Source organism: Carassius gibelio, chromosome A5 (genome assembly GCF_023724105.1).
Source record: "Carassius gibelio isolate Cgi1373 ecotype wild population from Czech Republic chromosome A5, carGib1.2-hapl.c, whole genome shotgun sequence".
Taxonomy (NCBI): Eukaryota; Metazoa; Chordata; class Actinopteri; order Cypriniformes; family Cyprinidae; genus Carassius; species Carassius gibelio.
The window spans coordinates 31,392,971-31,413,659 of record NC_068375.1 but is presented as its reverse complement, the minus strand read 5'-3'; the positions used below and the strand labels follow the sequence as shown (position 1 = coordinate 31,413,659).

The window sequence follows — 20,689 nt, the reverse complement described above, 5'->3', positions numbered from 1 at the left end:
GTTCAGTCATATTATTTATGAGGCCCACTGTCTCAGAGGAAAGCAAACCGTACCACATTGAGTATTTTCTTATTGTTGCCCTGCACATTTGGTCAGCAGTGCATTGTAAGCATAGATTTTACGACTATCCTGCTAATGCACATACTGCAGGCTGTAAAAGAGCAGCACATCCTTTTTAAATCAAGCAGATACTAGAAATCTCAAAGTGATTTGCTATGTACAGTATAATGTATATATCATTACAATGCCAGAACAAAGAGATACCTTTAAACTGTGCCCTTTTGCAGCTTATGCCATAAATTCATGTTGACACTGAAAGGAAGCATACATTTCAAAGTGCTGCTATAGCACTACACCGCTCAACAACACTTTACCCATTAATCATACAATCACAATGACACTGAGAATTTCAAAACACAGTCAATGTTTATTTATACAAAAGATTCTTAATGTGCAAAAATGTGATTTCTCTTTCTTAATTTATTTTTTATTTGCATGCCACCCTAATATCTACATAATTTACTGTAAACACACAATGCCTTTAAGGAAAACAAACAGCATCTATATAACTCCATCAAGAATATATCCCTATGTATCTGCTCTTAAAAGCTTTAAAGCTACAAGCTGGATGCAATCACATTTCCATTTCGTTTCCAGTATGTACTGTATATAAAGAATGGCTGTTATACTGTGTTCTAATGCACATGGATTTTAGAGGATTGATCTATGTCTGAATGGTGAACTTGAAGTACATTTCTTGGTTATGTGGGCATTAAAAAAGACATGTTGTCTGGAGGTTTTATCCTGACTTGCATTATTAATTCTACACTTTCACAGTCAACCGGATGTTGATACTCCTACACTGTCTGGGACCCTGAAATTACATTGATGCATATTAAAGGGTAAACCCGTAAAAGTTTCGTTATATAATCTATAAGATATTTGGGATGAAAACCTGTAGACATGAGACTGTCCCATAAACTGGCAAATAAATAACAGTGTCAAGGTCCAGGAAAGTAAGAAAAGCTTCATCAGTATAGTCCATCGGCCATCAATGGATCAATCATAATGTTATAAAAGCTAATTTGGAGAGACACAGAGGAGAGGAATTGTTGAATAAAGTCGTTATTTTTGTTTTCTTTGTGTACAAAAAGTATTCTCGTCGCTTCATAACGTTACGGTTGAATCACTGATGGCAGATGGACTATTCTTTTCATACTTTCCTGGACCTTGACACTTTTATTTATTTGCCAGTCTATGGTACAGTCTCAAGCTTACCGGTTTCATCCAAAATACTGTCTCTTAAATTGTGTTCCGTCTTTACTCATGTGCCACAAAATGTACAAAATTAAGACTTTCAAAAATTAAGACTTGCACTCTGCTATCGCCATTGTATTGGCCAAATAAAAGACATTCTGACTATAAAAAAATGATAATATACTGCATAAATGTATATGGATGATCAGGAGAACTGAATTAACAGAATAAAACAGACAAAATAGAGTGAAAATTGAGCTGACAGCCGTGTAATGCTATTTTCAGGACTCACTGAAGTCTTCAGACAGCCAGGCAAAGATGGACGTGCAAAAGATTCATAAGAGGAGCATTGTGAAACTCCACAAACTATCGCTCTATTTGAAAGAACAGCCACCCTCTACGAGTCTGTGGTCTGACCCCCCTCCGATTCCTCCAAAACCAGCCTATACGGAGGAGAACCATAAAGAAACTTTAATGAAGGAAGAGGAAAGGAACTCAGAATCCATGGGAGATGAGCATCTCTCTGAAAGGGGGAAGCAACAAGGATGAAGAACATGATGCCAGAGATGGAGAAAGAAATCAACAGAGTGCTCCCTGTACGTATAGAGAGAAAGACAGATAAAAAGGTTGTAGGAACTGGGAAAAAAATATGAAAGACGACTGTGATCACAGCTGACGGTAGGTTCTATAGAGCGACACTGAAAGTGCAAAAAAAAAGTGTGAGACACACAGTGAAAGGGCCAAATCAGACATGCTCACTAACAAGGCTGGGGGGTTGAGGAGCTCCTGGATGTCTCAAAGGAGGAAGAGGGAAATGGGAGGCAAACTCACCCCCCTCATGGTGCGACATCACAGGGCACCGTTTTTTTCTCCCCTAACTACCCCCCCCCCCCCAGGTCTGGAAGTAGGAAGCAGAGATTCAAGAACCCAAATGTGCCGAGTGAGCGAGGAAGGGGTGTGTGTTCTGAGATCTTAACCAGCAGGAGGTCTTCATTTAAACTCTCAACCCCTTCCCTTCACACTACATTACTGCTCATATGGGTGGGAGAGATAATAAGACTCCGCAGTAATCCATAATCCGACTGAGACCTCATCGGAAGTGGAGGAAGGTGTAGTCAGACCCGGGAATGGAGGTACTGCAGTAATTTCAAAGAAAGAATTTCAAGATTTAGATTCATATTCATGTTCTTTCTGAACTCTTAGCATCACATAGAATCTCAATTAACCCTTTACTATTACTAATGAAGTAGGAGATAAAAAATGTGTATACTGTATATAATATATATATGTACACAGCTTCTGCTCCCCCTTGATTAACTAAGGTAGCCAAAAAGTGATAACCAAAAAAAAAACAGTAACCAAAAATAAGTGAATAATTACAAGACATGATGACCAGTCACAGAAACGAATGTAAATAGTTAATTCTAGTTAAAGCTCACAGTTAAATAGTTAAAGCTCACAGACATGATGAAAGTATCCACGTTCCACCAAAATATTTCTGCTGCACTAGCTCATAGGAGAACAGTCAAAAATCCTTTCATGTTTTATTCACCACACAAGTCATGAAGTACAGAGAGAAAGCCAAAAAATAAAAATAAAGAAAAATTCCAAATGTACTTTCTGCATTACACATGATTATTATTCCAGCGTGGGTAATGTACCGTCAAACAGTGAATGTGTGCTGCGCATTTGGAGATTAACAGAAACTAGAGCTATACGTGCTGCCCATCTATTTGTGCCCTGTGTGTTTGTGAGCCAGCACCCTGTAAGTTATTCATGATTTTGGGGATTTTCTGGGGCAAATACATTCCAAAGACCTTGAACAGAAAAACAGAGAGCTGGAAAAGAAACAGGCTGTTCTGAATGTGGGATATGAGGAGGAAAAAATGACATTTGGAGACAAAGTGAAGAATAAGTTCCTGTATTTGGATAAGAGAAGGCAATGAGACGCAAATCAAACGATATGGAGAAACGAAAGAGAGAGACGGGCTGAGGGAAGAGGCAGAGTGATAGTACAGATGATAGGAGGGGGGTTAGAAACAGAGAAAGAGAGAGAGAGAGAGAACGAGGGAGGGAGGAATTTCCCTCAGGGGCAATGTGTTTGTGCTCTCTCTCTCTCTCTCTCTCTCTCTCTGTTGCTCATTCACTCATACACACACTCCATCCACACATATTTGACAGACACACACAGCATGTAGACACACTTTCTAATTCATTCACTTCCCTCTCTCACACACTCACAGAATCTTTTTACGACCTTGAGTCTTATTTTCACTTTTTTTTTTTCCTGCCTAGAGTCTAGAGAAGGAGCTACGCCACCTCAACTTTAAAACTGCCGTTACAGAGAACAGGAGAAGGAGAGAAGGGACAGCAAGAATAGAATAAGAGAAAGAGAAAAAAAGAGGCTGGAAAGTCACTGAAGTGCTCTGAAGGATGGAATAGAGAAGGATGAAAGTCCCGAAAACATCAGGACGTAAGACTCAGACACACTTTATGAGAGAAACTGACTGAAGGAGACAAAGCTGAGGTAAGCTCTTGTCCTGCTCTATCACTGTTTCACTTCTTAGTGTCATTGCCCCCGGCTGACCGGAGTGTTTGGTCAGTGAAACTCTGTAGAATTAACCACATTCTGTGTTCCTCAGCAAATCTTGAATTTTAGCCAGCACTTTGAACTGTGCTTTAAATGTCTCATGTGTATGGTTGCATACAGCATGTCTGATTTTAAACGTGCTTTAAAAAGTGAACCCACTTCTTAACTGAGCACTCTTGAAATAAAGGTTCCAAAGAAAGCTTTAGCAGCAATGCCATAAAATAACCATTATGGTTTTCCAAGGAGCCTTTCAATGAACAGTACTTAAAATAAGCATTTTTTTCCTAGTATGAGGAACATTGAAAACATTTTTTTTTTGGACTACAATAAACCTTTTGTGGAATAGAAAGGCTCTTTATGTAACCATAGATGCCAATAAAGAACCTTCACAGAGACAAAGAAACTGTTTTGATAAAGAGATGTTTGGTATTGTTCTTAGAAGAGGTACTATAACTTCAGAGACCCATGTCTCCTGCAAACCAGGTATGACTAAGATCAGACTTATTTACATTTTTAGAATATATTCATTTTCAAGATGATTGATGCAAGTCTTTATTGTTATACACCGTACATACACAGGTGTTTATATTGTCTCTCATCAAATTATCAAGTAAATGCTTATGAAACTACTTTAACAAATGTCTATTGCGTCAAATCCCCTGGTAAAGTGAAAACAACATGTTGGGTCTCCAAAGAACCTTTCAGTGAAAAGTTATTAAAAAGAATAATTGTTCTTCCAAAGTGAATGATTTTTTTTTTCCACCATCAAAAAACCTTTTATGCAATGGAAAGTTTTCTTTGATGTTAAAGATTCTTCAGTAAACCACATATTCCAATAAAGAAACCTTAATTTTAAGAGTGTACTGAAGCTACTGTAGATTTAAATTAAAAATGCTACTTTCTATACCCCTAAAAGGCAGAAGATTTATCAATCCATTCAATATAATGACACTGTTTAATTAAGTAATAGACATGTGGATTATTTTGCAAGTTTTGTTCTATGAGAAAATAGACCCAGTGTATGTTTGTCATGTGTATGTTTGTGTATGTGAGTCGGTGGTTTCAGGAAGGTTGTGGGGCCATGGGAGTCACAGATGGGTGAATGGATGAGTGAGTTAATAGGGCTAATATGTTGTGTACTTCACACATGATGCTGAATTTATTGTATCAAATCATAAATGCAGCATGTGACCTGTTCTGTGACTTGTTGGCAGTTCTGCCATGTAATGCAAGCCTTAAAATATAATGATAAAACTCTCCCTGTTCTTACAGTACAAGTCAGTGTGGTGAAATTTACTTTACTAAACCCCATCCCTAAATCAGATGGATAACATGAAGGTTGATATGGATGTTGTTCAAGCCTTGGGTCTACCCCAAACCATAAAATCTGATTGGCTGAAAATAATGTTGTGCCCAAACCAAGGATGTTGATCTAGAAACATGTCCTACTTGGCGAAATCACAGTAAGCTGCTTTGCTTTACATAAACATATTTGATTAATACGGTCAATGCAAGATGTTGACAAAGGAATGAGAAAAAAACAGATGGATCTGGATTAGATGAATCTCTGTCACTTAGCATGACTTCATGGGGGCATAAAATGTTGGAGCATTAGTGATAGAGGAAGATGTGAATAATAGATATCAGATTTTATGAGCACAGAACTGCTCTACTAAGTGCAATGAAACATATCTAAAGAAGGAAGGAGAGACGAGAGGAAAAGAGTTGCCTATATCCTGTATGTCTGTTCAGAAGATTAGTTAAGAACAAGATCAAACAGGTTCACTCCAAAGCATTACATCGGTACGATTACCTAAAACAAAAGACTCAGACGTGGGTGGTCTGCTTTTATCCTATAACACGCATCCTAACATCCCTAGAATAAGGAATAGAAATTCACTATATTGTTAAAGACAATAATATTTGTGACCCTGTCTAAAGTCATTTGTTTTCTACATAAAATCAATCTCCATAAAGATGTAGAACATTCTGTGAAAATGTAACCTTTATATCTTTAATATTGACTGAGTAAGGCCATGTCAAAGATTGAACTCTTAGTGGAATTAATGGTTGAAATCAAACTTTGATGATTGTTATCTCATAATTAGATTTTGAGACTTTAGTCTGGATTTCACAGACAGGGTCACATATTAAATATGACTGAATAAGATAATAACCAGTGTTAATAACTAGTCAGTTTATCAAAATGCTTACAGCATTTCAAACTCAGATCCAATAATGCATTAAAAATAGATATTATTAAATTATGAGCACATTACATGGGCAATAGAGGACAACATAATCTGAAAATCTGTTAGAAGCAGAATAAGCCACAAAAGAAATAAATTACTTAATGGACCCAGTTGACGCCATATTTAAGTCTGTGAGTCTTGTTTCTGTCATAAAAATCTTAACATCCTGTGTTGTATCTCGAGCACCTCTTCTATTATTGCGACCTAAAGTTTTGCATTTCAAACTTTGTTTAAAGATCAAACATACTCTATACAGTAAGCTAGCATTGAACTGGTTCAGTTCATGGATAACTAAATGACTGTGGCTGGTGGGTCATTTATCTGTCAGTGACTCACCTACACAGACATTAGGCTCTCGTAACTCATATAGAAACTACACCAAAACAAACCCTCACCCACACACTAGGACTACAATAACTGAAAGGGCCAAGTCCAAAGTAGACAGCTTGGAAACCCCATTGATTGACCGATGGTCAAATCTGCAGTGGGGTTCCCTATTCAAACAGAAGAATGGAAACCATGTACCGGTTTAGATCAGTCAACTTGTGCTAAAAAGTATCTTTTTAATCAGACTTTAAGCACTTATTTTCGGTTGTGACCATCTTACGGTAAAATTAGTGACCTCAGGCCATATGGATGAGAGTGAAGGTCATTATGTACGTCACAGGGACTGTACTCCAGACAAAACCACTCTGTTCTCAGGAGGGAAAATATCCAGATAAAGTCATGAAGACAAAACAGTTGATCCTTTTAACATTAGATTGGCGTATCCTTGGATAGGAAGACAGAGATTTGTGTGCGTGCATGCTTATATGCATATGACTGTATGTGTGTGTTTACTTGTGTATAGAGGAGTCTTTTTGGTTTGTTTCTTGGGTCATTAGTGTTGACAGTTTTAGTCCATTAAGATGACAGGCTACTGCTCTCCTGCTGACCACCCTTCATGCAACTCTCTCCCCTGTAGTCTCACAGAGTCGAACCACAACACAAGAAAAAGAAAAATGAGGAAAAAATGAAACCACACAACAGTAAAACACGTACTGTAACGTCACAGAGGTGCATAGCGCATTACCACAGGCCCTAGAACATCCCTGAGAAAAAGGCTAAAAAAATAACACCAACAAAAAATATTGTTGTAATATTGAATCGGGAAGTCAAAGACAATTCCCACCCCTAATTTACACTCCTGATACAGTTCTATGCAAAGCATGCTTGGAACTATAAATCCGCTGCCCATTTAAATTTAATGCTACAAAAATGATTCAAGTAGTCCCTTCGCAAACAGAATAATACTGTACAGCTCAAATAATACAGTCTTGGAAAACTTTGATGATGATACGTTTTGGAGTTCATACTGAAATCTCTGTCAAATTGAAACATCATTTGTTGAGTTCTCTTTTAAAAATTCAAATGTGATGTTACTCGAGTCTTTTGTCCGGAGTAAAATCTAAGCAGCAGACTTAAGCAGAAATCTTCATTTGCATTCCATTTTTTCTCATTACTGTCTAGAAGAAACAATTGAAACAACAAATAGACTTATTTCTCTCCTACGGGACAAAAGCATTGCAAAACCTATCAAGAAAAAAGAACAGCAAATTCGACTGCATCTTCAAGCACACCTTGGTGTACCCTGATACAGAATTATGCATTAGATCATCCCTGCACACCACAATATAGTGGAGGTCTCTACTCTGCCACATATGCAAGAAAAACCAACACACTGCAAAATAAGAAAAATAACATCTTATTCTGCATCCCAAGTGTCCTACAAAGTACAGAACTGCCTGGCACAACACAGCAGGGCCTGACGGGACCCCTTTCTTGTCCACACACACACACACACACAGAACATACCACTGTTTCTTCACAATACCGAAGAACAAAAACACAGGCAGCGATGCAGAAAAATCCCTCTGTGCACAACACATCCATTCACCGCATGCATATCTATAAGCAAAGGATATAGCTGTGAGCTTAAGGCCCTTTCAGTATGTGAGCATTTAAAGAATCACAAAGAAGATGTTTTTCACTAATCTTTGAATGTGAGGGGATTTAAGGATGAATCAAAAGCAACAACCTGGTGTGGAAACGCAAGCACGAGGAGAGACAAAAAAGCAGAACCAAAGATGTTACTTCTGAGATTTTAGCGCAGCTGAAAGATGGCAAGCTCGCATGCAGACACACAACCACCTGCTCTGAGACTGACAGCTCCATTCATCTGGCCTCTAAACTACTTTTTTTACTTTCCAGGGATTAATTGCCAATTGCAAAGACAAATCTGGAAAAAACGATTTCTGGCGCAAGTTCATTCTCACCCTCTTGCTGTTTGTTTTGTAGAAACACTCCCTATCTATCTCTCCATTTTGGGATTTACCAGACAAGTAGATTAAAACTAAAGAGAGTGTGAGAATCACCCCTAGTTTTGGACTGTAGAGACACCTCACAGCCAACATGATGTAGCTGGCTAATACATTTCATACCTACTGTAAAATGTTCTACTCCCTTAAATAATCCACTGTAATTTTTGAAATGACTAGTTCATCTAAACAATCTGTTAATTACTCATCCTCAAACATTTTTTTTTTTCACATGGAACTGAAAAGGAAAAGTTTAGCACAAAATCTCAGGTGATGATCTGGGTGATAGAAAAAAAAAAGAAAAAAGGAGAAAAGAAACACGAAAAAAGTAGTTCTAAAAGTAGACTTGCAAAACAATCTTTCATCACTTACCCTCGTGTAATTCCAAACCTGTATCACATTTTTTCTTCTGTGGAAAATAAAAAAGACAATTTGAGAAATGTTTTTTGTTCTTACAACATCAATGAATGGTTCTTTGAAATTTCTTTATTTGTGTGTGTGTGTTCTGAAGAAGAAAATCGTGCACAACATGAGGCTGAGTAAATGATCACAGTATTTTCATTTATGGGTGAACTATCCCTTTAAGTCTGTTTTATGTAAGAAACAGGATGGTTTTTTGTGTTTCACAGAAGAAAGTCATACGCTTTTGGAATTAGGGTGAGTAAATGATGACAGAATTGTCATTTCCCCCCCAACTTTAATAAGCATTAACATATTGCATTATCTGCAATCAGGAGAAGTTCCACATCTTTCTCTCATTCAAATGTGGTTTTATTAACAAAGTTCGGGAGAAGCACGATCAGATAATCATCCAATTTGGCACAGGTGCATCTCGTTTAGCTAATCATCTTAAATAGCACGCAAGCGTATATATATCCAGTCTTCCTACCTACTGTCCCACGACAGTTTTTCGGCAACCCTCCTCCACCCCAACTCCTCACTTCTAATCTATTTATCCCAAATTAGGGATAGGGGGAGTTATTTAGGTTCGGGCTATGCTCCGGGCCCGGACCCCTCCCCCAGGACAGCACGCCAAAATATGCCTACTATTTGCCTTCAGATTAGATGTAAGGGTGAACTCGTGAAATCCAGTTCAAACTTTCTAGGACAAACCACATTTTAATAAAATTTGATGTATTGAAGTAAAACTAGTTGATAGTAGTGCATTTTAACTGACATGTTCAAACTGAAATTAAAATATATGAAAATGTTGTATTATTGCATATTTTAGTAGCATGTACTGTATACACTACTGTTAAGAGGTCTGGGGTCAGTACAATTTTTTGTTTTGTTTTTGAGAGAAATTAATCTGAAGCATCAAACATTACTTAAACTCAAACTTAAACATTGTTACAAAAGATTGATATTTTAAATAAACAATATAAAAAAGCTACAAAAACAGTTTCCACTAAAGCAGCAAATCTTTTTTAACACTGATACGAAGAAATAATTTGTGTAGCATCATGTGACACTAAATACTGTAGTAATGGCTGCTCAAATTTCAGCTTTGCATCACAGGAATAAATTACATTTTCAAATGTACAACATTACATTTTTGATCAAATGAGTGCAGCCTTGAATGACAATAAGGGACTTCTTTCAAAAACTTTCAAAAACCCCAAACTTTTGATCAGCATTAGTTTATAGCCTACAGCACAGAACATGTTGTTGCTGATTTCATCTCATTTCATCCATCCCTTTTCTTTTATTGATTTTCTTTTGCTATACAACATGAAATCATACTAGATGTGTCATTTCAGCCCTCATGCATGCCGTGACCCTGCAGTAGCTGTCAGGTCCACATGCTCAATTTCTGAGTTGTATTAATATGAACGGTCTAACCTCCATCTGTCCATCCACCCCTACAGAGAGACAGATTATAGATGTGACCACTGACTCTCAATGTTTACCCCTTCCCTCCAAATCTGTAATATTATACTGCCCACACACAAAGAGATAGGAAATAGATGGATTCTTTCCCCTGTAGTGAAAGCCAAACACAAGTCAACTGACATGAACTACTAACCCAATCTCTTGCCCCCTGTGGCACAGTCCAGATTACTAATCACTGAATGATTTGCTTGTCATACCGAATTGGAAAATTGCAGTTTGATAAATGAAAGGCTGTTGGCTCACAGCAGCGATTTTAGTTAATATATTTTAAATGTATAATGATAATACATAATTTAGTCAACAGTCCTTGAAATATCAAAATCATACGGGCAGAGAGTAAAGGAGAGAGGAACAGCGAAACATTAATTGGCTGCATGATTTCACATAATAATATGTGATAGTATTTCTAAGCTTAAAAGCTTATTTGCCTCTGGAATAGCATTTTTTTTTTAATTTTTGTGAGTGTGCTTTTAGAATGAAAATTGCTAACAAGTTGCTTAAGCTAAGATCTGCCAAACAAATAAACTCGCATGTGTGTGGTACTTATGTAGCAATTATTTTAGAAAGTTTTTAAAACACACAGTTTCAAAATGTATATTTCCTGGTAACTCAGGTAATGTTTTCTCTTCAATAACGTTAACCACAGAAATGATTTCACAAAGAACTGCTAACTCTCGTCAGGGCTTTTCATGTGATAATATTGTTAACCTAGAAATCACAACCACAAATAATTTCCACTATTCAGAATTACATTTTGTGTGGATTTAAGATGCTTAGCACTACATTAATTAAGTTCATACACCGCTGTGTGTAAATTTGCAGTTGGACAGATTGTTTTGTTTATGCAAGTGTCTCACGCTCACCATTTCACAGAATTTATTTGATCAAAAATACAGTTAAAAACAGTAATATTGTGAAATATTTCACATAACTGTTTTCCATATTCATGTATTTTAAGATGTTATTTATCATGTGATTGCAAAGTTGAATTTTCAGAAGCCAATAGACTTCGCTATAATATCATTCTAAAATCATTCTAATATGCTGTATACAGGGAAGCGCATGACAATTTCAAACATAAGAGACATGAAAACCCAAAACCGGCGTTACAGCAGCAGGACTGTGGCTCTCAGGGACCAACATTGGCCACCCCTGGAATAGAAAGCTTAAAGTAAATAAATAAAATTTATTTGAAATTAAAAATTGTAGCAATGTAAATTTCTTTGTTGAAAATGTAATGCATAATTTTTCTTTAAAAAAGATATATCTTTTTTTGACTGGTAGTGTAAATTCATTTCCGATTGTTAGTTGTAATCCTTATGTACTGTAGCATACTCTGTCAACTTGCATTTTTAAACAACACTATTACTTTAAAACTCACACTGTAAAAACAATGTCGTGTAATTCTAAATGTAAAATATTGAAAAAAGAAAAGAAAATGTTAATAAGTTAACAAGTTCCTATACTTTATACAGGGAAAAATGTAAAAGATCTAACCAGAAATTTCATTTAATTTTACGGTAAAATGCTATTAATTGTACAGTTTCTAGAAGCAAAAATGAACAAATAAACATACAATTTAGTCAAAAACTCTAAACTCATATTCCCAGAATTCCCTGCATGACATTTGAAAGTATTTTGTTTAATCATGTTATTTAATAGTCTTTGGTATCAGTTATCTACATTTTGTTACATTTTCTGTTGTTTAATGAATGTTTATTGCATCATTTAAGTGTTGTGTGTTACCATGATGGTTTTTTGTGTTTTTATATTAATATTTACTTCAGCTACTTGTGATGAACTTTAATTCTTCATGTTGCATTCTCTTTTGCCACCTGCTTGCGATGTTGAATTTACTGGTTTACATTCAAATTCACTTGTTTGTTACTATACTGTAAAATGTACAGTTTGTTCTGTAAATGTGTTTTATTCTGGCAACCACAGCTTTCAAAATTATTTTGAAGAAACTAAAATGCACATGTGGTACATGTTTTTACATTGTCTATTTGAGTAATGGTAACTACAGAAATGACTGTACTCAATCGAAATCCATTCGCAAAATTCCTTAGAGAACCCATAGTAAAAATGGCAGTTCACAGGACTTTAGGACTATAAAAACTGAAGAGCACTAGACAGAATCTATACGACAACAATTTCTTGACAACATCCAAAGCCAGACATGACTGTAAATGAACACACAAACCAAACCAGACTGTATTATTTCTCCATCATCCCATTATTACATTATGCTCTCTTTCCTTTCATCTACAGTACATGCTAAATTTCCATATCACATACTTTACAAGAAGAGTGCTTGTCACGAAGTAGCTGCTAAACCTGACAAGACGCAGACACATTTTCATGCCAATTATGTTGCCATGTTCTCCATGCCAACAACCTCTTTAATTAGAGTGTAGCCCCCCTCAACTTCCCCCTCCCCTCTGCTGGTACGAGACTACCCCCCCCTCCCCCCCAAACACACACACTCCTCATTATCAATGCGAGGAACATGCAAACCAGAGGGGGCTTGTAGAGTGTGTGATTCGATTGACCCAGATCTTCAATTGCAAATGAGAGCGAGAATGAAGGAGAGGAGGGAGGGATGGAGAGAGATGGAAGTGAGGAAGAGTGAGAGACTGGCGGGGTGCGGGGAGGTTCATGAAGAGACTAATTTGAGGCTTAGCGGGGCGTCCGTGTGCTAAAAACTGAACAGATTTACTGAAGGTCAGTGTCTATTGGACAGATTGAATGAGATCTTTCAGAAGCATCCAAAGGGACACTTTCTGGACATTTTTCCCTGTTTCTTTCAGTCCAGCGGCAGAGACAATTGCATCCTCTCAAACACTGTTTAATCCTTTCATTCATTCTCCATTTGCATTTACTTAAGAGGAAGAGGAGGAAATCTTGAAAGTCACTTGGTTTTTCCCTGTAGTACGTCTGGTGAATCTTTGCACGGTAATACTTGTGTGAGAGTCAAATGAGCTGCCGAGTCACCTCAAACACACAAATCTTTTCATTTTTACAATACACAACCACATGCTTCACTCACATGCTTTTGAAATATTTGTGTTCTTACCAAATTAGTAAAAAAAAAATAAAAAGAAAACAGTACTGCTAGATATTATACATCAGATTTTTTGTAAACTAATTATTTCCCAGTTTTTTTCTTCTTCTTCTTCTTCTTGAAAAAAGAACTAAGAAATTCAAAAGTGCTTCTTTAAAGACAGCAGTAAACAAAGAACGACATCTGCCAAATGTGACAAAAACATCAAACCATTTGCATCTGCAAACTAAAAGCTTTTACCATATCATATACAAAAACTGTGAAAAAAATGTAAATGGTTTAACATTACTACTTCCTTAACATTACACTACATGTAATTTTATTGTAAAATACTGTTAAGTAAAAACGATTAATTACCAAATAATTTATGGTGAAAAATAGTAACAGGACATTCCCAAAAGCCCCTGCATTATTAGTAATGTACATTTGCCGTTTCATGTCACAATTTCTATTATTTATGATGGGTTTTTGTTTTGCGTTATTTTAGCGTCTTGTGTGTTACCCTGATGGTGTTTTGTCTTTGTGTGTATGACTCTATATACTGTTCAACTGGCCTTCTATTGTACCACCTTTATTATCTTTATCAGGCAAAATGCAGATAGTAGACTGATATATTACTTAAAGAAACTTAATTACATATACCGTTATTAAGTTATTAGAACATTAATATGCCATCCCATAACACCTGAAACACTTTTTTTTAACATAATGACAAATTTCTGGCAACCACAGTTACTGTAAACTTGACAGGATATTTTTTACAGTAAGGAGGTTTAGAAAGGAAAAAACTATTGAAGCAAAATATTTCATTTTGAACATAACTGAACATACACGCTACAATTATTTAGAATGTCTAACTAGCAATCAGGTCTATTTCACCTTTATAATTAACTAATATATACAGTAGAGCTATAGGAGTATGGTAAGACAAGATAAAAAAATAATCTTTAAAAAAATAATCTTTAATCCTTCACTGTAGAAAAAGGCCTTTGGTGGGCATAGGTATGAAAAGTCACTTCTGAAATGTTTTTTTTTTTTTTGATATGCCAAAGAAAGTGACTAAATGCATTAGTTTTGCTAGGTGCCACTGAGCTCTGAACAATCCACTCGGATCAGGAACTGAGATAAAATGCTAATATGTGACAGGAAGTCCTTTGATCTCAAACACTGCAGGTCCTCTTTTTTTTTGTTTAGTTTTTTTTACAAGAGGCCAAGACTCTTGTAGTGTGTGCATATATTTATACGTGTCTGCGTGTGTGTGTGCGGTACTGCAGTTGTCTTGTGGTTGTTGTTCATGAATGAGTCTGCTGGTCTTGTGCAGATTTACTGCGTGCTGCGCTAAGCTGAGGAGACTAAATGCAAAAATGTGTAAGATAACCAACAGAAGTTTGTGTCACTGTATGTGCGTCGCTGGGTTTTCTTTTGGTGTGCAATGGCATTCAGAAAAGAGGATTATACTGCACAGTGAGAGGTGACAGTGGATGTTTGTTTTTTCCCAGCTACAGAATTTGTGTATGTGTGAGAAAGGAGAGACTAGCTTTGTTTGCTTGAGAGAGAAAAAAAAAACTGGAAGTCCTACTTAATCAGTAGGTCTGTGAGTCCCCGATAAAGATGAAACACACATTATAGATCCCTTTACGACAACTTGTGTGTCTGAGGGAATTAGTCGCCAACATAAGCTGGTTGCAAATTCATATGAATTTGTATGATCTCACTTGTGCAGTTTTTTACTGCTTAAGCTTACCTGATGGTTAAGTCTAGGGATGGACCTTCACAATGAAGTTTAACATACAAATATACAGACTCGTTCAATGTATTCTCATAAGATGGAGATGATGATGTCTTTATTTAACAGAATAAACACTTGTAAATCTAGCAAATTTTTTCATTCAATGAAGTTTGATTATTTACACGGCCATTCAAATGTTTGGGGTCAAGCTTTTTCTGGAGAAAAAAAAAAGTAAACTTCTATTCAGCAAAGGATGTATTAAATTGTTCAAAAGTGACAGTAAAGACATTTCAAATGTTACTAAAGATTTCTATTTCAAATACTGCAACGGCTGTTCTTTTCAACTTTTCATTCATCAGAAATTCTTAAAAAATGTATCAACGTATCCACAACTGTTTTCAACATTGAGAATTATGAGAAATGTTTCTTAAGCATAAGATCAGCATATTAAACTGATTTCTGAAGGATCATGTGACACTGAAGACTGCAGTAAACACTGCTGAAAATTCAGCAATCACAGGAATTAATTACATTTCAAAATATATTCGAATAGTAATAATATTTTCTATTCTCACTATATTGTTGATCAAATAAATGCAGCCTTGGTGAGAACATAGAAATCTTTTCTTTGCAAAAAAGGTCAATTTTGCCTGTCACCAAGAACAAAAACTAATATAACGCAGACTCAAAACAGACACACATACAGCTTTCTATTCACAATATCCTACAGCTCACTGTTCATGCGCAATCCAGAAAACAGAACTATTAAGACAGAAATATTGAAAATCTCCTTTTAATGTATTATTTTCTTATACTATTTGATTAAATGTCACCACCAACAGACAACATAACCCGAGGACCAGGAGCAGCACATTCTGAGGATTAAAGCTGTGAGATGAGGGAATAAAGTGGGAGACATAGACAGCCACTCAGACCCGTAATGGCAGAGGTGATGAGGCTTAGCAGTAATGATGACGCTGATGCTGGAGCAGGAGTGGCAAGACCACAGGGCTCCACACTTACTCCCAACTGTGTAATTATACAACGTACAGAGCAACACCACAGCTCGTTTACAAGGGCTGACTGCTCAAAACTAGATGAGGAGCAAATTAATAACCCATGACTCCGGCAGCAGCAGCAGGGTACAATAACATCACAACTGTGAGGAGACTAAACATGGAAAATGAATCATTTTAAAGTAGTATAGAGGTCAGAAATGACGTGGCCAACTGTCCTGATCACCTACTGACATCTGTCCTCATATTCTTTAGTTTTATTTATTTTCACTCTCTCAAAGAAGAAGATTCTTTGATTATATACTCATCCTAATGTCAATTCAAACATGCATGATTTTCTCCACTGAATGCAAAAGGAGTTTGCCTTTCAAAACATCCATATAATGAAAGTGGGCCAGAGGTCGTCGAACTCCGAAAGCAATTTAAGGCAATATAAAAGGATCATAAAATAGTCTATATAATTTGCACACCATATTCCAAGTATTTTCAAGCCTTTTTATAACTTTGTGTGAGGAAGACATGAAATATCATACGTGACAGCCGTGGCCAGCATTCACTTTCAATGTTTGGGAAGAGCAGATTGGAGGTTCTGCTTTAAACAAACACGTTTTAAATGTGTTTTAAACAAAAATGTGAGTAATTTCGAATTTCGAATAGTTATTCTAAGAAACTTTTTAAGATTATACCTATTACATTTTTGTTGAACCTGCACTAAAAAGACAAATATGTAACCACTGCATCAGTTTTGTGACTCTGAGGACAAATAACAAACATGCATATCTTTGTTTTCAATCTGAGAAAAAAAATTAAAACTCCAATGAGGTGTCTTTGCTACATGTGATGTGAGCGTTGCATTAATGTTCATTTTAACATTTTCTAATACATTATTCAAATCAAAAAGTGTTATGTTTTTAATGGATTTGCAAAAACATGAACTAACAATGAAAACTATTGTACTTTTATTAACTAATTTTAATACTGTAACAATGGGCAATATATTAATCCATTAACTAACATCAACTAATGGGACTTTATTATAAAGTGTTACCAGTAAATCTTATTCTTGTTATGATGAACTGCTCTATTAACTCCAAAGGGTGGCTCATGTAGTTTAACTGGAATGACTCAGGCTCATGAGGATTGCTCCAACAGTGAGCACTAGAGGACAGCAGTGAGAAGAAGAAAGTAAGATTGGGATGAGTAAATTTACCCAGGGAGGTTTCTGAGACACTATTGTTTCATGAATATTTAATGTGTTTCTTCTCTCTTGGTTTTAATAATTCTTCTAATTAAATCATACTCCTGCCCTGCTGCTGTTGTTCATTTAACACGTTTTACATCTATTTTTTCATGTTAGTAACTTAAATTTGCCTGACACTGAATGTTTTATACATTTTGATATTTTTTTAATGCGTGATTAATGCTATGATTAATTTTTTTTTCTGCTGATCTTACTATTGATTTTCTCTGAAAAATAATCAATTTCCTGTGCACTTTCTCTCTCTCTCTCTCTTTAGAAATTGACTTCACAGAACTTGACTTGGTTTGTGTGCCACCCTTGACCTGACAGGACCGACGGCATGTTTTGGACGCTCCTCCTGGCTTTGATCCTCCTGCTGTTGCTCCAGGCACAGCTGCTTGTTTGTCTGCATGAACTCCGATCCTCTCTGGCCAAAGTGACTTCAGCGACCCCTTCTGGAACTTCCAATGCCTCAGCTTTGCAACGTCTGCCAGGAGCCATAATCATCGGGGTGCGCAAAGGAGGCACCAGGGCCCTGCTGGAGATGCTCAACCTCCATCCAGATGTGGAAGTAGCCAAAAACGAAATCCACTACTTCAACCTGGATGATAATTTTCGGAAAGGTCTGGACTGGTATCGTGCCCAGATGCCCATCACTCTCCCTGGGCAGCTGACGGTGGAAAAGACCCCTGGCTACTTCACAGCACCACTGGCCCCAAAGAGGATATGGGCCATGAATCCAGCTGTGAAACTGCTGCTGATCGTCCGTGACCCTGCAGAGAGACTTGTATCAGACTACACACAAGTTCTCCACAACCGAATTCAGCAAAACAAGCCATATCAGCCACTCGAAGAGCTGCTATTATCACAAGAACACATCAACCCCAAATACAAAGCCCTTCAGAGGAGCTTTTACTACCAGCACCTTGCCAAGTGGTTGGAGCTTTTTCCCAGAGAGCAGATGCACATCGTGGATGGAGAGGCGCTGATTCAGAATCCGTTCCCTGAGCTGCAGAAGGCGGAGAAGTTTTTGGAACTTCCACCTCGGATAAAGCCAGATAATTTCTACTTTAACGTCACGAAGGGCTTTTATTGTTTGCTGTCTGCGGGACATGACAAGTGTCTGGATGAGTCTAAAGGAAGACCACATGCACCACTTAGCAGCGAGGCTTTCCAGAAGCTTTGCCGTTACCTGCGAGTACCCAATCAAATCTTTTTCAGAATGGTGGGACAGAGGTTTGACTGGTGCTAAAGACAGCTGAAAAATTATTGACAGCTCTTACAGAGACTGAGAATGAGATTTAAATTACTACTGAAAACTCATTTTGTAAAAAGAGTGTCAATGGAATATGTTTAAAAAATACAGCAACCAGTTTGCAAGATGGCCAAGCAAAGAGACCAGCATCAAAATCTGTTCTGAACGGTAATACATCTGGCCTACAGTCTACAATTTGTCTTCTGTGGAAAATAAAATAGATCTGCAGGACTTCATGCTTTAAAAACTCTCTGGAGCACTTTTGAATCCAAAAGTCTCAGTTCAAACACTATTGATAAGGTGATGGTGTGATCGAAAAGATCGGCAAGGTCCAAGTTACTGAAGACACTGAACTTGAAAAAGTGGTTTTCTCTAATAGAAAAAAAAAGACAGAATGTGGATAGATACCAAGAATTGCATATAATAAGATTAAAAATAAATGGTTGCTTTCAGCGGCACTTGAAGCACTGTACAAAAATACTTCTTTGCAAGATGTAATTATTGTGGTCTAATCATTTAATTCTCATGTTTAATCTACTAATTTGTACTTTAAGATTTTACTTTAATTTTTGAATTGAAATGTCTATTTTTTAAATTAATTGGTTCTTTAAATTAATGAGATAATTTCATAATGTCTTAAGATAATGCACTACAAAACTGTTTTCTATTCAATAAATGTACATAAAGCATCTGTTCATCTAACCTACATCTCATTTGAGTGTACATGATTTTAAGCATATAGTATTAACTTCGTAAGGGTTAAACATTTTAATGGCTACATAACGACTGATACACCTTTTAAGAGTCAAACTCCCAAACCTACATTTACTGTCACCACGCTATGTTATAATCAGAAGTTGCTTTTAATATACAACTTACATGAATACATCTTCAAAGGCAGCTAAGCCTGGAGTTTTGCCATTTGAATCTCTCACGATATGAACAGGTAAGGATCCTGTAGATGTCGTCAGCACACATGTCCGATAGATGGCAGTGTTTCATCTGATATGTATAGCTGATGAAAACAACAGAGCCAGGTGTTCTGAACTACTTCTTACTACTTCTTGGGATATGCGTCAAAACGTTCATCAAAATGTAAAAGTACACCAAGAAGATTCTCTGCTTAAAAACACATATACAGAAAGAAATAGGTTGAATGTTTAAAACTATTAAAGGCCTAGAGAAATCGATTTTACAGCAGATAAGACAGGTCCAATAGTTTGAGATCACGTGACAAGCCATCAGAAAGGCCATGCATCAGCGAAAGGTGCTTCCTTTAAGATAACAATATGCATTTAATGATGAATGACAAACTAAATTGTAAAGCTGTTCGTTTAGCATGTTTAGTATATATTATTTATTATTTGCAATATATTATTTAGGGAAGAAAATGTAAGGAAAATAATGAAAAGGAGGCATCGTGTCCCACTACTAAACTGCCATCTAAGTTCTACAAGTTAGGCCTACTATAAATACAATACATTATTTTAGATAAATTCTATTTTTGAAAAATGGTACCATTCATTTAAAATTCGAATTCAGATTCTAAATAAGAGTATATGTTAATATATGTATTTTACAGCTTAGCTGAATAAATTAATTAAAGACAAATCAGACAGAATTTTAGTCGAAGAGACTGAAAAGTCAGCTAATGCATGAATTATATGTAAAGTTACAATGTTATTGTTTGTAATTGTCATAACAGCTGTAGACTACGAATAATGCTCAGTTAGCCTGTATAGATTATAATGAATAATGAAGATGTGTGAAATGTATAAAGTAAAAATATATATATGTATATATATATATAATATATATTACAACAAATAAATAACTTTTAATTTCTAAATTATAAAACAATAATTTTGCTTTAAAAATCTAAATGATTTAATTACTGTTGACAGTGTCGTTTTAATATATAGAAGTTCAGTAGTATCAGATACCTGTCCATCCATCCATCCATCCATCCATCTATCTGACTGTCTTCTCAGCACTGGTCACTAGATGGCTATCTCTTGGCGCACGCATGCGCAGTC

General features: G+C 36.3%; 1 protein-coding gene across 3 annotated transcripts; it reads left to right on the top strand.

Moving 5' to 3' along the window:
• Positions 1–3,166: 3,166 nt before the first annotated feature.
• On the top strand, positions 3,167–19,344 carry LOC128012177 (heparan sulfate glucosamine 3-O-sulfotransferase 1-like). 3 transcript variants are annotated; one of them, XM_052595267.1, is made up of 2 exons: positions 3,167–3,784; positions 17,691–19,344. In XM_052595267.1, exon 2 carries the CDS (start codon positions 17,739–17,741, stop codon positions 18,648–18,650), a length of 912 nt encoding a protein of 303 aa, XP_052451227.1. In that variant the 5' UTR covers positions 3,167–3,784; positions 17,691–17,738; the 3' UTR covers positions 18,651–19,344. The 3 variants fall into 3 exon arrangements, with proteins under 3 accessions (XP_052451227.1, XP_052451210.1, XP_052451217.1); XM_052595250.1 differs by having other exon boundaries at positions 3,168–3,784; positions 17,676–19,344; XM_052595257.1 differs by lacking the exon at positions 3,167–3,784 and adding an exon at positions 16,671–16,790 and having other exon boundaries at positions 17,676–19,344.
• The last annotated feature ends 1,345 nt before the right edge of the window (positions 19,345–20,689 follow it).